At 39.9% G+C, this 17,785-nt stretch overlaps 1 protein-coding gene across 1 annotated transcript in view; it reads left to right on the top strand.

The window, feature by feature from the left end:
* cenpt (centromere protein T) overlaps positions 1 to 17,785 on the top strand; it is a 53,594-nt gene that overhangs the window by 29,008 nt on the left and 6,801 nt on the right. The window contains exons 8-13 of the mRNA XM_043707082.1: positions 1,186 to 1,313; positions 4,788 to 4,860; positions 8,596 to 8,723; positions 13,062 to 13,448; positions 14,266 to 14,751; positions 14,987 to 15,074. Of these exons, the coding sequence (XP_043563017.1) occupies positions 1,186 to 1,313; positions 4,788 to 4,860; positions 8,596 to 8,723; positions 13,062 to 13,448; positions 14,266 to 14,751; positions 14,987 to 15,074 (1,290 nt within the window). The remainder of the gene's footprint in view (positions 1 to 1,185; positions 1,314 to 4,787; positions 4,861 to 8,595; positions 8,724 to 13,061; positions 13,449 to 14,265; positions 14,752 to 14,986; positions 15,075 to 17,785) is intronic.

The raw sequence follows: 17,785 nt of genomic DNA, 5'->3' as shown, positions 1-17,785 counted from the left end.
GACAGAGGGTGGTGGAGGGTTATTTTTCAGACTGGAGGCCTGTGACCAGTGGAGTGCCACAAGGATCGGTGCTGGGTCCTGTACTTTTTGTCATTTATATAAATGATTTGGTGCGAGCATAAGAGGTACTGTTAGTAAGTTTGCAGATGACACCAAAATTGGAGGTGTGGTGGACAGCGAAGAAGGTTACCTCAGATTACAATGGGATCTTGATCAGATGGGCCAATTAGCTGAGAAATGGCAGATGGAGTTTAATTTAGATAAATGCGAGGTGCTGCATCGTGGGAAAGCAAATCGTAACAGGACTTATACACTTAATGGTCAGGTCCTAGGGAGTGTTGCTGAACAAAGAGACCTTGGAATGTAGATTCATAGTTCCTTGAAAGTGGAGTCGCAGATAGATAGGATAGTGTTTGGTATGCTTTCCTTTATTGGTCAGGGTATTGAGTACAGGAGTTGGGAGGTCATGTTGCAGCTGTACAGGACATTGGTTCGGCCACTGTTGGAATATTGCGTGCAATTCCGGTCTCCTTCCTATTGGGAAGATGTTGTGAAACATGAAAGAGTTCAGAAAAGATTTGTAAGGATGTTGCCAGGGATGGAGGATTTGAGCTATAAGGAGAGGCAGAACAGGCGGGGCTGTTTTCCCTGAAGCGTCGGAGGCTGAGGGGTGACCTTATAGAGATTTATAAAATTGAGGGGCATGGATAGGGTAAATAGACAGGCTTTTCCCTGGGGTCAAGGAATCCAGAACTAGAGGGATAGGTTTAGAGTGAGAGGGGAAAGATATAAAAGAGACCTCAGGGGTAACTTTTTCATGCAGATGGTGGTATGCGTATGGAATGAGTTGCCAGAGGAAGTGGTGGAGGCTGGTCCAGTTGCAACATTTAAGAGGCATTTGGACGGGTATATGAATAGGAAGGGCTTGGAGGAATATGGGCCGGGTGCTGGCAGGTGGGACTGGATTGGGTTGGGATATCTGGTCGGCATGGATGGGTTGGACCGAAGGGTCTGTTTCCATGCTATACATCTCTATGACTCAATGACTGTATTAGTACAGCATATTTTTGATGATGCGTTTAGAGAAATGTGTGACGTAGCTTGTAACGTATAATGAGCTGAGTAGAATGTTATGTATTTCAAACAGAGTTTAATATGGTCCATGTGGTTGTCTGTTTATTTCAGTTTAATTAATCCTGACTTTGAAGAATCCACAACAAAACCCATTCTTTGTAGAAGACCAATAAAACACAAAGTTATAAATGAGAATGACTTTGAAGAGGGCGTACATAATTACCTTCAACAAGGAAAAGGTATAAAGTTGATCTATTTTTTTGCCATTTTATGGTTTCTAACCATATTACTTTACATCTACTTAAATAGCCTGCAGTAATTTGTCACTCAGTTTTGCTTTTGCCTTTTTGCATTTAGGGAATGAATGGATATTATTGTGCAAGTACTATGAATATTAATTGGAAAATGTGTTTTGTTTATTTTACTTAAGTGTAAACGATACAGATGAGTTAAATTTGTCAAAAATATTTGATACAAAACAAAAATGTGCAGACAGCAGGTGTGACTGTATTTGAAGGGAGAGAAGCACTTAACATTCTCTGTGACCTTGATGAACCAGGAATAGTGAGAAGAAAGAATGAAAAAGAGAGACTGTGATGGGGTAGATATCTGGAGACATTACATGACAAGAGTATCATGGTGGAGGGCAAGTGGTAATGGGTAAAGCAAAGAAACAAAATGTGTCTGGAGAAGTTATGAATGGCCACATCAGAAAGCACTTCTGTCCGAAAGCAAAGGGAAAAGAAAAGGAGGAATAAGAGATTATAAATAAAGCAACAAAGAAAATGGGGCAAAATATGGACAGAGGTTACAAGATCAAGTTGTTAAATCTAACATGAAGATGGTGTTTTTTATGGAGCATGAATGGAACTTCATTTGGAACACTGCAGGAGGCTAAGGGCAAAAAGGTCAAAGTGGGAATAAGAATTAAAAACTAAAGAATTAAAATAATAGATTATTTTAAGTTCATGGTTATGCTCACATCCTGAACAGAGATTTTTCTCAAAGCAGTCAATCAATCTTCCCACTGTAGAGTGCATTGTGAGTGTTGAATCAAGTAGAATATGTTGAAAAAAATACAATAAAATCACTGTATTATCTGAAAGGGCTGGTTGAAGCCTTGGCAGAGGGAAAAAAGGACAGGTGTTGCATCCACTGTGCTTGGATGGAAGGGTGCTTTGGGAAGTTGGGGAGCTGTTATGAGTGCGTAACAAGGTGTACCAGTGTGTCATGGAAGGTTTGGTTCCTTCAGAATGCTGAAAAGGTAAGATGTGTTAAGTTGGGCTATCACCTAAAAAATGGAGGAAATGGCAGGGAATGATCTTTTGGTCAGTGTGTTGTGCTGGAAAGGGAACTGGATCTTAGTTCTGGGGGGAAGAGGAAGCGGAAGCGTAGGAGACAGCAGATTCCATGAGGTGAAATGATTATGATTGACGGCCCTGCTAACGATGCCAAAGAAGAAACTTCTCAGTTAAGCAAGTGTAATAACTCAGGAAGCCTGACTGGAAAGGAACACAATTCATTGTTGAACACCAAAATAGAGCCGCTGCTCAAGGTATGCATAGCTTAGTCCCAGCCTGGGCTTTCGTTTTGTTTTTAGCTATTAACCGCTGCCAGTAAACACCTGTGCAATCAATTTGATATTTACATCTAAGGCCTGTTACGGACAATGCAAACTATTAAAAGTGAGGGAGGGGTTGAGAGGGCGTGTTCTACCTAGTCTAACTGGAACCTTTTCATGTGTAAAACTAATGTGAAAACAATTACAATACAGGAATGGGTCCTGGATCTGCTTTATTGTACTAATCCACCTGTTCAAAATGTTATTACTCACCTCTGGAATATGTATACCTTGAACCTTTGACCTCCTGGTCTAGAGGTATGGACACTGCCACTGCTCCACAATTGCGCTTCTTGGGTCTGCTTTACTATAATTACTGATCGGTCTACTCAGAGATGTCAATACACACTTCAGGAGGAGTGAGACTTGAACCCAGGCCTCATGGCTTAGAGACAGGGTCACTAGCAATGCTCCATAAGACCCCTTCCAGGTCTGTTTTATCTTATTTTCTAGTCAACCAGTTCACGCACCTCTGGAACATAATGGGACTTGAACCTGGGCCTGAGGTTGTGACGCACAAAAGCCTGCTGGGTCTGCTTCATTTTTTCCCTCTGATCAACTTGTTAAGTGATCTTATTACTCACATCTGAAGATCATGGGACTTAAATCTGGGCCTTCTGGCTTAGAAGTAGGGCACTACCTATGTGCCATGAGACCCTTGGATATTCTTTATTTGTTTAATATTTTCTAATCCCTGTTCAGGGATGTTATCTCGTGCCTGTGGCGCAGGTGGGATTTGAACCTGGGTCTCTTGGTTCAAAAGTAGGGGTATGACCACTCCACTATAAGACCTTGGGCTGGGCCAGCTTTTTAAAAGTCTTTTTATGTCTGGAAGTATCAAATTGCAGTTCCAACAATTTACTCCATATTACTTCACTGGTAATTGTAATGTTTTGAGTTCCTTCCTACGTTTCAGTTCTGACTTGCAGCTATTTCTGGGATGTTATCTCTCTGATGAAGACTAATATGAAGTATCTGTTTAATTCATGTGCCATCTCTTTATTCTCCATTGCTAAATTCCCAGACTATTTCTAATGGAGCAACGTTTCCTTTATGAACTTTTAAAAAATATTTGTTTTTATACTTTTAGCTAACTTTCTCCTGTACTCTAATTTTTGCAACCATATTAATCTTTTAGTGATTCTTTACTGCTTTTTATATTTTATCCAATCTTCTGAAACCACAGATATTTGCACAATTTTATGTCTATTCTTTGCATTTGATGTTATCTTTGATTTTTTCAGTTAACCAAATGATGGGTCTTTCCCTTAGAATTTTTCTGATTTGTTGTAATGGATCTATTGTCCACCTGGAATAGCCCTTTAAACAATTGGTACTACATCTTTATTGACCTCTCAAATTCCCTTGTTTAAATTCAGAGTGGTAGTAATGGATTCACACTTTGCCCTTAAAGTGTGAATAAAATTCTATTCTATTATGGTCACTGCTACCCAGGGGCACTTTCTCTATGACATCACAAATTAATCCTATTTTGCTCAAATCCAGATCTCGTATAGCCTGCTTTTGGTTGATGCCATAACATGCTAGTCTCGGAAACTGACCCAAAAACATTCAATTAATTCTTCTTCTAGACTTTTTTTTCCCCAGATGTAATCAAGATAACTGTGCATGTCAGTCGACTTAATGTGAGCATTGGTCGAGCGTCTATCCAAGAAATAGAAAAGTTACAGAAATGAACGGAGGATTCAGAGATGGGCCATGTGAAAGGAAGGATGGAAATTATGAGGAAAGTTGATGACATTTCCCAGTTCCACGCTTTAGTAGTATAGGGCCTTTGATGCTTACTGTTGTCTCCATGAAGCCCTCCTAGTTGTGGGCATTCACTTTAGCATAGTTCAAGAATCAGTCAAGTTTTGTTTTCCCTGATGTGTTCTATTCCACACATCACACGTTAGATTTACAGAAAGGGCTTTCACTGTCTACCATGTTTGAAATATATCTGGCAAATTCAACCATTATTGCAGTATGTATAAGAACTTATGTGAACAAAAGTAGGATATTCATATCACATAAATATCTCTATGCTCAGTTGTTTCTCTGCTAATAAAACAAATGCTTTTTTCTCCAAAAGAACTGGAAGAAGTTGAAAGAATTGAACCATTTGAAAAGACTTCAGGACTGACAGACATTTCACGAATAGTTGGGTAATAAATAAAAAACTGTTTCATTTATCGTTAATGAAATCAAATTCACTTTTATAACATGATTTACTCAATATTTAATGATGACTTTGAGACTAAATTCTGTGATCCATTTTTTCTGCTGAACATTGTGACTTAGTTGAATTGATGATACAAAATGGAAAATAACTTGATATCAGTAAATGTTACCATTTGTGGAATGATTAGATTAGATTCCCTACAGTGTGGAAACAGACCCTTCAGCCCAACAAGTCCACACCGACCCTCCGAAGAGCAACCCATCCAGACCCATTCCCCTACATTCCCCCTTGACTAATGCACCTAAAACTGCGGGCAATTTAGACAGTTGCCCGAGGCGGGGATTGAACCCAGGTCCCTGGTGCTGTGAGGCAGCAGTGCTAACCACTGGGGAATTTGGTTGAACTTGACATAGTACAGTGGTTCTGTTTGTAGACCAGAAATTGTGTTATAGACCTTTCGCAATTTGGCACATTGAGTCTGCACTGACCCTCCGAACAGCATCGCACCTGGACTCGGTTCCCCTACCCTTCTGTAATCTCACATTTGTCATGGTTAATCCACCTAGACAATACACCCTTGGGCATCATGAGGCAATTTAGCATGGTAATCAACCTAACCTGCACATCTTTGGACCATGGGAGGAAAGCATAGCACTCGGTGGAAACCCATGCAGATATGGAGAGAACATGCAAACTTCACACAGGCAGGCACCCAAGGCTGGAATCAAACCTGTGAGAATTGAGCCCGGCTCACCATCTGTCATGCCACCCCTGTTGGGATCTGATCCCTAATTAGCATTACTCTGAGCTGTACCTACCTGCAGTTAGAACAAAACAAAATTAGTATAATTCTAATGTTCAGCATGATTTCTGTTTGCAGTGTATGTTTAAAGTGGCGACTGCACAATCTTACACCTTATGGGGAATGTCAGCATGCAGTAAGTTATAGAAAGCTAGGTGACCATGCACATGCTCATTTTGGAGAGAATGTTGCAACCACTTGCTGCCCTGCTTCCAATTTTTCTCTTTTCTCCCAACTTCTGAAAGCAGAAATCTGTTAGGATTATAATTGTTCATCAAAACGATCACTCTTCTTGTGTCTTTTAATATGAGGGCATAACAGCTTGGTCTAATTGTTTCCTCATTCCGAAAAGATTTTGATCAACCTGTTATCACGTCTCCAGAACAGATCTGATCCAAAGGTATAGACACTATCACCACACCATAAGATGTTGCTCATTCTGTATGCGCATGTATGTAACAGTTGGCTGCATTTACTGCAAACGGCATCTTTAGGTGGAATAAAAAGCATGCAGAAACAAAGCAGTACTTTATGTCAGTTTGAAGTGATGAACAACAGCAGCTGATCTCAAAGATGGTGCTGTGGAAAGCTCTTAGGAGACAGTTTCAACCTGAGATTCTATGTGTTCTACAACATGGAAAGATGGAGGCTGGGACAAATGAAGTGGTGTCTGCAGGGTTGGTCTCAGCTGCCACCCCTTCACTGCACTCACCCCTTAGCATCTTTGCTGCCCAGCCCATGGAGGGATGTTTCCTAGAACCAGGATGTCGTGTCTAGGAGCCAAGGCTGCTTCTGCAACTGTTTTCCACACACCCCCAAGCAATTGTTGGTCACCTTCACCACCATCTCATCCTGGGCAAGGCCACGCAGCAAGGTGGGGGAAACAGAGACCTCCACAGCCAGCACAGAGGAGGGGAATCTCCATGTCATCAGCCCCAGCCTTCACTTCTGCTTTACTCCAGCGTCCTCGGCCCCAGTTTCTGTCTCTGCCTTGGTCCCAACTTTCACCTCCAAACCTCCCTCATCCTCAGTCAGTGGAAAATGGAGCAACGTACCTGGTACCTTCAGTAATGCATGTGTATGTGCAGTAGTCCCCCGTATCCGCGGGAGTTACGTTCCAGGACCTACTGCGGAAACCCAAATCCGTGGGTAGGAGCAAACCTATTCATTTAAATGGGAAATTTACCTTCCTGTCAGCCCCCAGTCCCTGGTACTAGAACATTCCCTATAATAGGTTCCGGCCGTGGTAAGCCACGGGCAAGTGAAACCGCGGGAAACAATTCCACCGATACGGGGGTCATCCTGTACTGAGACCTGGTTGAGGGCATCTGTTTAAGCACTGTACTGATGTCACTGTACATGGAACATGGTGCATGCAAAATTGTATCCTGACACAATGTAAACAGTCCATGCACAGATGCTTGCTGAGGCCTGTTGCAAACAGGTGATGACGTGGGCTGCACCCGTGTAGAGACCATTTTAGTTTTCTGCGTAATCCATTCAATAGAAATCACTGTATTGTTGTTGGTAGCAGTCATTCTGTCATATTTCGATCAGGGAAAACTCTGCAATAGTTGGATTTGTACCTTGCACAAAGCATGATGTTTGTTGGAAATCAGTCATTTCAGCTCCAGAACAGATCTGGAGGAGTTCCTCAGAGTTGTGTCCTAAACAAACCATCCTCAGCTCCTTTATCACTGACATTCCCTCTGTCATGTGGTCAAAAATGGGGATGTTCACAACATTTGTGATTCTTCAGATGCTGAAACAATCCATGTCCAAGTACAGTAAGACCCGGACAATCTCCAGGTTCATGCTAACAAGTGGCAAGTAATAGTTATGCCATACAAGTGACCATCTCCAACAAGATAAAATCTTGACATTTAATGACATCACCATTGTTGAATCTCCCACTATCAAAATCTGGAGGTTACCATTGACCAGAGATTGAACTTCACCCGCCATTTCAATACTGTGGCTACAAGAGCGGATCAGAGGCTAAGGATTCTGTGGGGAATAACTCAGTTCCTGATTCTGAAAGCCTTTCCACTATAAGGCACAAATCATGAGTTTGATGGACAAGTGCAGCTCTAACATCACTTGAAAAGCTTGACGTCATGCAGGATAAAGCAACTTGCTTGTTTGGCACAAAATCATAAACATCAAAGATGTTTTCCACCACATCTTCACCACAGATGCATCGCAGTAGTATTGTGTACCATCTATAAGATACGCTGCAACAATTTCTAAAAGTGTGACCATTATTATCTAGAAGCACTGGGGCTGCAGATAGATGGCACCACCACCACCAAGTTCTCATCCATGTAACTCCTCTTCTGACTTGGAAATATATCTCCACTACTTCAGTGTTACTGGGTCAAATCTTGGCAACCCCTCTCCACAGTTTTTGGTGTGTACCTAAACCAAGTGGACTGCAGAAGCTTAAGATGGCATTTTGCTACCATATTCTCATGGGAATTAGGAATAAGCAAATGCTGTCCCAGCCAGAGAAGACTGCATCCCATGAATGAGTAAAGTAAAAAAGCAGGTTCATCAGTCCCTGGTAGGTATATGGTCTCAGTTTCTGAGGTCACTTTTATGAATCATCATTGCCCCTTTCCAATATACAAATCAGATGAGACTTGAATGTGTATTTTGGTTGAAAAGTGGACCTTATACTTTGGATCATTAAGCTTCTATTGCTAAGTTGTCGTGAATGAGTGTTGCTCTTTCAACTTTCTAAAGTTAGGAAGGTCAATTTTACTAATATGCAAATAATCCTGCAGGTGATGCATTTGTGATTCTGGCTAAGAGTTAAGCTTAACTTGTTCAATCGAATCAACGTATATTTTCAGGCATTTTCAATGCCATTTACATTATCTTTGGAGAATATATTGATAGTGTTGTCATTTGCAGATCAATTAATTTTGACACTGATGAGTCTGTGTCAAAACCAGTTTTGAGCAGAAGACCAAGAAGAGACAAACTCATCAGTGAGGATGACTTTGAAGAAGGAGTACTTTTCTACTTGCAACAAGCAAAAGGTAGTCAATCTTTCACTACTTCTCTATCTCCTTTTCAAAATTTTTTCTGGGCTGTATAATCCTTTGTCTGGGTGACCTCGTTCTTCAGTGCTGGCTGTTCTTGTTGGAATGACTCACCTGTTTTTTTTCCATCTGTTTGGTAAAGTGGATATTTCTGCTCAGTATATCCTTCAATTATCTATTCAAATTTGAAAATTTTAGTCTTTTAGTCGTTACATGATACTTTGGTAAATGCTATGTGCCCTTGAAAATTGCAATTGAAACATAACTGAATATGATTTAATGTGAACAAGTACAAAGCCATATCAAGTGCCAAGCATTGTCACTACTGCTTAAATGTTAACACACTGACGAAGCATTTTCAGAGGGTGATAAAATGAGTAATTGGCTTAACACTTCATGGAACGAAAGCAAAGTGCAACTGGGATACTGGAGTTAGAAAATCCTTTGAGTAGGCATTGTACTGCTGTGTGCTTTGATTGTATTGTCTGCCTTTTCATACCTATGATGTGCTAGCATCACAGTATGCTTCTCAGGCAGCCAGTCTGAAGAGAGCACTGAATAATGTCAGGCTTGAGAGTTGACAAATGTTTAATAGTCAACAAGCTATTTAAAAAATAGCTTTTTATAAGTATATTATGGGCAAGAGAATGACCAGAGGATAGGAGCGTAATTATGCCATTTAGCCCATTGAGTCTGTTCCACTATTTGATCTTGGCTGATATGTTTCTCAACCCCATTCTCCTGACTTCTCCTTTACCCCTTGATCCTTTTATCAAGAATCTATTTATCTGTGTCTTAAAAACACCCCAAACTCCCAGAAACTATGGAGGAAATGAATGAGTACTCTGCATCAGTTTTCTCAGTGAAGACACCAGCAACATATCATGTTCCTCAAAAGAGTCAGGGCCAGACATGAGTGTGGTGGCCATCACAAAGAAAAAGGTGCTGAGGAAACTCAAAAGTCTGAAGGTAGATAAATCACCCAGGTCAGATGGACTAGACCCGAGTTCCCAAGGAAATTGTTGAGGAAATGGTGGAGAAATTGGTGGTGATTTTTCTGGAATCACTGGAGTCAGGGAGGGTCCCAAAGAACTGGCAAGCGGCTAATGTAACGCACCTACTTAAGAAGGAAGAGAAGCAGAAATCAGGAAACTGTAAGCCTGTTACCCTGACCTCAGTCATTGGTAAAATTTTAGAATCCATTATGAAGAATGAGATTGTGGAGCACTTGGAAGTGCATACTAAAATCGGGTGGGATCAGCACAGCTTCAAAAGGGGAGGTCATGCCTGACAAATCTGTTACAGGTTTTTGACAGGTTGGGGTGGGGGGGGTAAATTTAGAGCAGTGGAATGGGGAATGGTGGTACTGAATCAAGGTGTTACTGACCTCATCCTGTCCTACCTCGACTCCATCCTCTCCCCCTTAGTTCAGGCACTTCCCACCTAAATCTGTGATACCAACCACTGCCTATTTTAGTCAAGGCTTTGAATTCAAGAGGAAGTAAGTATGATGAACATCAATATAATGTTTGGCCACAGCTGGAGTACGGTATGCAGTTCTGTTTGCTGTATTATTAGATGTGATTACACTAGAGAGTTGGAGAAAAGATTCACCAACATGTTGGCTAGACTGGAGCAATTCAATTATGAAGAGGATAAGATAGATTGGTATTTTCCTTACAGCAGATAATGCTGAGGGGAGATCTGATTGATGTGTACATCAGGAATCCTTGACCGAAACATCAATTTTCCTGCTCCTCGGATGCTGCCTGACCTGCTGTGCTTTTCTAGTGCCACTCTAATCTCGACTCTAATCTCGACTCTAATCTCCAACATCTGCATAAGGGAAACCTTTCCCATTATTTGAGGGGCCAATAACCAAGGGGCACAGTTTTAAGGCCAAGGACCAGGAGGTTTAGAGATTTCCGGAAAGAATTTTCACCCAGACAATTTGAGTGTTAGGATCTAGCTGCCTAAAGGGATTGTTGAGGCGAGTATCCTCAATACATGTAAAAGCTACTTAGAGGAGCATTTGAAATGCCATAGCTGGAAAGTGAGATTCAGATCATCAATGCCAATATGTTGGGCTGAAGGACCTTTCCCTGTGCTGTAAAAGCTCAGTGACTCTAAAAAGAAAGCCAACAAATCGCTGTGTAATTTTGCTAATATCCCTTTTTAATGTAATGCTATTATTTCCACTGTCCACAATGCTGCCTTACTTTGTGTCATCAGCAAATTTGACTTTCTATGCTATTATCGAAGTTGTGAATAAATAGTGTGAATAATTGAGCTCCTAAACGGGACTTGTGGGACACCATTGGTCATATTCTGTCAGTTTGAGTATGTATTTTTAACCCTATCTTCTTAACCCTACCCCACTCAACCAATTTATAGTTATGTCAATAATTTGTCCTCAATTCCATGGAATTCAACCTTAGTTCAAGTCTGTTACCTGGGGCTTTATCAAATGCCTTCTGGAAGCCCATATAAACAATACCGGTAGACATTCCCTTGTCCACCACTACTTCAAAATATTCAGTGAGATTTGTTGGGCATGACCTACCCATCATGAATCCATGTCTGTCTGTTTAATTGAAAATTTTCAAAGTGTTCAGTTACCATCCTTGATTATAGACTCCAATTTCCCCACAATAGATGTTAGACTAACTGGTCTGTAGTTCCCTGGTTTTGTTTTTTTCACCCTTGTTAAAAAGTGCAGTGATTTCCAATTTTCTAATCTACAGGGGCAATTCTTGTATCTAGGGAACTCTGAAAGATTATAGTTGAGGTGTTTACAATGTGCACCCCTACTTCATTCAACACCCTCGGAAGGAAACTGTCAGGTCCCAGGGATTTGTCACTCTTTATAATTCCATTAATTTCATAATTACCAATGTTATACTTACAATACATTAATTTTATCCAGTCCCTGGTCCTGATCCACTCAATTTCCGAAAGACTTCTGGCAAGCTATCCTTCTTTTCCACTGTAAATACTGAGACAAAGTAATTATTCAATATATCTGCCATTTCCCCATTGTCATTGACACTATCGATCTTTAGTGGGTTAACATTGCTCCTGACTACCTGCTTGCTTGGTATGAAACAATAAAAAATTTTCTCATTGATATTGATGTCACTGGCAAGTTTTCTTTCATAATCCCTTTCAGTAGCTCTTCTAAGCTGCTTTGTGTTTTTTTGCTGATCTTTGTATTCTTGCCATTCAGCAGGATCTCTGCTGATTTTTGCTTTTTTATTGTAAGTCCTCTCCTTTAGTTTTAGGCTGTCTCTGATCTCTTTAATTAATTGTCTATGTTAATGTTTCAGCTGAGAGATCGTTTCAGAATGTTTAACCGAATACTGTTTGTAATTATCATCTGAAATGTTGTGTTGCGCTGTCTTTTCTCTTCAGATGCTCTTGAAGCTCTGTGTATTTTATTATTTTTGTTTCCATTCTAAAATTTCAGGATATATACCTTTTAGCACATAGAGGAAGATGTTTAATTACATGTGTTATCACTCAGGATTTGGATTTTAAAGTAGAGGCAGGTCGACTTTGGCCACTTCAGTGAAAATAAATTTTGTTCTAAAGGTCAGAAAGTCATAGAAGAGTGCTGGTAACTTAAATTCAACGTTTCCAAGAAGGCATGTGACTTAACTCCAATGCCTGACAGGACTTCATTGCTGTTGATGCATAGAATGTTTACACTGCTGACTTAACAGACCAGAAAACACTAGTTTTTGGCTTTAGTTCAAAAGGGAGAACAGCTTTCTTCCAGCAGCAAAGAACTGAAGATGTTTAGGCCATTAGTGTTGAAAACTGAAAAAACATATAGGCCATTAATATTGAGGGAAAAAAATCACAACAGAAGATTCAAAAAGAAATTATAAAACCATCTCAGCAGTACAAGGCAAAGAAACTGGGAGCCATCAGTTGGTAAGAAATATTTCACTGGGATTGGGCATTAGTGTCATCATAGTATTAGAACACAGGTTGAAACTGTGATTTCAAACATTTCTGCAATAATATGACTTTGGTTCATTAGATCTTCTTTCACAGTATATCTATCCAGGGCTTGCTGTTCAGAGCTGCTCTAATATGAAACTGATTCAATCCTTTGTTTTGCTGTTTGTATTAAGAATCCAGTTTACCATTGGATTACTGTGCCATGTATCCAGGTAATGACAGTTTAGCTTCTGTTAATAATAATTTTTGATAAACAAAATCAACACATTTAGTTGAATAATTTTGACCAAAAAAGTGAAGTTCATATGTGTTAGCAGAATGCATTCTAAGCAATGAAGTAATGGCAAAATAATTATTTTCATAATCTAGAGAAACCGCTCCCAGAAGTGCAGGACACATCAAGTGACAGCACCGAGAAAGAGAAATCCAGTGCGCACACTCAGCACGATGAACTTGCTGCTACTGAACTGTACACTTCACCGTGGCCAGCAAAAAGTAATAGTATGAAGGCTGTTGCAACTAACGCTAAAGAGATGAAAAATGCATTTGATTTAAACTCTCGGCTTGACCTGGAAAAAACAACTGAATTATCAGTGAGAGTTGAAGAAGAATCTGTAAAGGTGGCCAATTCACGAAGAGCCAGCTCTCACAGTCTCTTTAAAGAAAAGAATTTGTCAGATACAGATCACCAAATAGTGTATGCTGCAGAGAAACATGTTGAAGATCTTGCTACGGGTGAAGAATCAATGGATCGTGGTAAGGCATTTCAGTTATATTGTTGTGTGGTAATACTGCTGAATATGCATAATTGTGCCAAAATTAATAAGTGTTTTACATTATTGAAGTTCTTATCCAGGCAATTTTCTTGGAAAGCATGCTGACACATTTAATTCAATATCACAGCTTTTATTCTCTTTAGTCTGCAAAATAGTTGCAAATGGTACTTTAGATATTACCTTGGTGAAGATGCACTAATTTCTTCGCAAAATTTTATAAATACAAATATTGTTCTGTTAACTTTTTGCATTTTTCTATTATCCTCCAAGAAGACACAACTTTGATTTCTGTTTTATACAAGTATTTAATACAAGGTTCTAAGTTATATCAAAGGTGCTGAACATAATTTAAGTTCTAATAATTTTCCTCATAAAAATGTAACCACTCAGGTCAGTAGTTCATACTTTCAGAATCAGTCTAATTTATGAAATGGGTGCAGCAGTAAGCCATATTTAGCTTTTTGAAACTGATCCACCATTCAATAAGATGATCTGAGTATGACCTTATCTCCACTTTCCTGTCTGCACCCAATAACCAGTGACTCCCTTGTGAAAATTTGACTAACACAGCCATGAAAACATTCAATGAACCAGCCTTCACTGTTTTCTGAGATAGTGAATTCCAAAGTTTAGTAACCTTCAGCAAACAAAACCTCCTAATAAATAGGAGACCCCCTATATTTTGCAACTGTGCTTCCCAGTTGTGGACTTGCTGAAAATTTATTTGGAATTGAATTAAAATGCTTTTGATGGAGTTCAAAAAAATTAATTGTATTAACAGTTATCTTTGTTTGCAGAATTCAAGGTGGTCACGGATGCTGGATTGAACTTAATGCCAGGTGAACAGGAGTCAACCATATCACGGCACTCTGAAGGAGTGGATACTCATGAAGGGATGTTAGTTGATGAAGTGGGTGATAAAGTGGAAAGTGATAAAATGGAAGCTGAAACCACAGAAAGTGAGGGAGTGAAGGATGATGAGGTGAATGACGAGCGAATGGAGGGTGATGAGATGGATAACGAGCGAATGGAGGGTGATGAAATGGATAATGAGCGAATGGAGGGCGATGAGATGGATAACGAGCGAGTGGAGGGTGATGAGATGGATGACGAGCGTGTGGAGGGCGATGACGTGGATGACGAGCAAGTGGAGGGCGATGAGGCGGCTGACGAGCGTGTGGAGGGCGATGAGGCGGCTGACGATGATGAAGAAGACCCTGATGAAGTGCCCAGCAGAGAAGAGTTGCCAGACAGTAGTGAATCTGAAGAAGGTGACAGTAAAGGTAAGTTAGCTGAACAGCTAATCACTAAAATTGTGATGGAGTCTTGACTATATCTGAGAAATTTTTGTGATCCACGTGACAGCTTTAAAGTCTTATAGTCTTTGTCTTCAGCAAATATCCAAAAATGATTAATTTAAGTTCTTTTAATGTTTCAGACTATTTGTTTTATCTAATAACTACTGTTTGCTTTTCTGAATATAAAAATTTCATCTGGAATCTTGCTTCGATATAAAAGTGAGACTGGCTTTCCAGCAGAGTGACAAGGGATTCAGATCCTCTCCATTACTGACCACACCACACTTTCTCAAGATATTGGATAGCAAGTAAGTAATAATTACAATATTTCATCACTATAAGCCTCCTTGACCAGGTAAAGAGTGGTGAATTGATTCCCTTTTCAACTGCCTTGGTTGGTCACAACAAAAATTTAAAAATCTTTTTAGCATGCCCCTATATCATACTTTGATTAAAATGTATTTCACTAGATCAAAATGAAGCAGTCAGTTAATCCTTTCTTTTAGTTAAGAAAACTATATTTCATTTTTTACTAACCTCCTGTAAATATAAGTATCCTCACCATCCGAAAGTAGAGCGTTCCTGTGAAACCTTTCCTAAGCCAAAATGGCGTAAAGTGAAGAACCATTAATTTATATGGGAAAAATTTCACCTTTCTTTGTAAAAGCGAAAATCCTCTTTGGATTTCTTTTGTTTAGCAAAAACAGGTACTAATATAGGTATTTCGTAAAAACGAAGTAGTATAAAGCAAACTTTCGAAAAGTGGGGAATACCTTTAATAAAATATGACATCAAAGACAGGTATGAAGTTTTTTTTAATATTATATTTTTATTAAGAAAAAATAGATTTTTAAATATTACAAATACAAAACAATGCAATTCAAAATAGTACAAACCCAAATAATAAAAAAAATCCCCTACCCACCCTCCTGTACGAATGTATAAACATATATAGAGAAATATAAAATTTTTAAAAACCTAAACTAGCTATTTAACTAAATAAATAAATACCTAACAACAAACAAATAAATAGTAATAGCTCAGCCCAGCCAAACAAAACACTCATACATTCATAGTTCCTCCTCCAAGGATATTGGACTCGTGAAACACAATCATTACGGCTATATAAAAGCCCTTGTTAATGTGGCAGATAAATCTGTGTCCAGGTATTTCAAAAAGGGTTGCCATGTCTTGTAAAAATTCTCAGTTTTGTGGTGTACCATATTTGTGAGAAAATCCAGGGGAATATGCTTCATAACAATCTTCCGCCAACCTGACAGGCCTGGGGGGTTTTCTGATATCCAATCTAGCAAGATATTCTTCCTTGCACAACGTAAGAATATTGAAAAGTTTTTTTCTTATACGCATCTGCAGGAAATACATTGGGTAGGCCCAAAAGGAGAGAAATAGGGTCCTTCTCCACCCCATTCCTAAAATCCTCTCCATTGCACCCACCACAGCGCTCCAATATGTTTGAAGCCTGTCACAAAACCAAAGACAATGGGTAAGAGTGCCCGTGCCGAACTTGCACTTGGGGCATGCTGAAGGTACTCCTGGTTTAAATTTTGACAAACGATCTGGGGCTAAGTCGACCCTGTGGAGAATCTTCAACTATAAAGCATGGGTCCTATTGCAAATTGATATCTTCCTTGCATTGTCCCAAATATCCTCCCATGCCTCTGAAGAAACTTCAACACCCAGCTCCCTTTCCCACACCTTGCAGAGTCGATCAGACTCATCTGAGGTGGCATCCCCCAATTGGTGATATAAAGTACTGACAGAGAGTGTACTGTTAGCCCTTAGTACCCCTCTTTTTATGTCAGATTTGTAGGGATCAGTCAAAAGTCATTTTTTGAACAATATCCCTAACTTGGAAAAAACGAAAGAGGTCTCTATTAGGTAACTCATACTTCCGTACTAAATGATCGAAGGACATCATTACGTCTCCCTCAAATAAATCACCCATGTAAGATACACCTCTAGCTGCCCAACATTTAAATCCTGAATCTATCATACTCAGCATACCCACTAAAGGTGTAAACAAAGATGTTTTGCCAATATTACCTTCCCTCTGCCGAATTGCCCTCCATGCTTTAACAGTATTGATGACTATAGGGGTTATGGCAATATTCCCTAACTGTCCTCACCTTGTCCAAAAGCATCAAACTGGTAAGGGGGCACCTTGCCTGGGAGGCTTCGATATTTAGCCATATTGAAAGAGGGTCCCCACAAACCCAATCACTCACGTAGGTCAAAAGCGAGCTTAATTGGTCATTTTTAATGTCTGGAAGGTCTACTCCCCCCAATCTGTGAGGCAACTGCAGTTTGGCTAATTTAATGGGGAGCCGTTTATGGTGCCAGATAAAGGAGCTGAACCAATCGTTCAGTCTCCTGAGTGTTTGTTTATTGAAAATCAGGGGGAGCATCCGTATAGGTTGTAGCAAACGAGGGAGAATATTCATTTTAATAAGCGCTATCTGACCCAACCACGAGACTGGAAGTGCCTCCCATTTTTGGAGATCTTGTTTAATTTTTTCAAATAATTGAGTAAAATTGGCTTTGAACAGCCAATCCAGAACTGGAGTAATGAATATGCCCAAATACACAAAACCCCCCTGTGACCACCTAAATGGGAATCTATAGTCACTCTCAAGAGCCAACTCTTTTGTAAGACCACCCATAGGCATAGCCTCTGATTTAGCAAAATTAATCTTATATCCTGAAAAAGCACCAAACGTGTGATTGCATTGTATCAGGCAAGGCACTGAACTGCTGGATTTGTCAAGAGAATTAGAACATTGTCTGCATACAGCGAGATCTTATGTACTTTTGACCCCACTTCTGGAGCTGATATATTGAGATCCCCACGAATGGCCTCTGCTAACGGTTCAATCACCAACGTAAAAAGTAATGGTGAAAGGGGACAGCCCTGCCGGCTGCCCCTAGAAATATTAAATTGCTTGATCGTACCCCGTTGGTAATGACCGCCGCGAGAGGTACACTGTAGAGAACCTTTACC

Source organism: Chiloscyllium plagiosum, chromosome 17, assembly GCF_004010195.1.
Source record: "Chiloscyllium plagiosum isolate BGI_BamShark_2017 chromosome 17, ASM401019v2, whole genome shotgun sequence".
NCBI lineage: Eukaryota > Metazoa > Chordata > Chondrichthyes > Orectolobiformes > Hemiscylliidae > Chiloscyllium > Chiloscyllium plagiosum.
The sequence above is the reverse complement of the archived record's forward strand: the minus strand, read 5'-3'. Positions and strand labels throughout refer to the sequence as shown.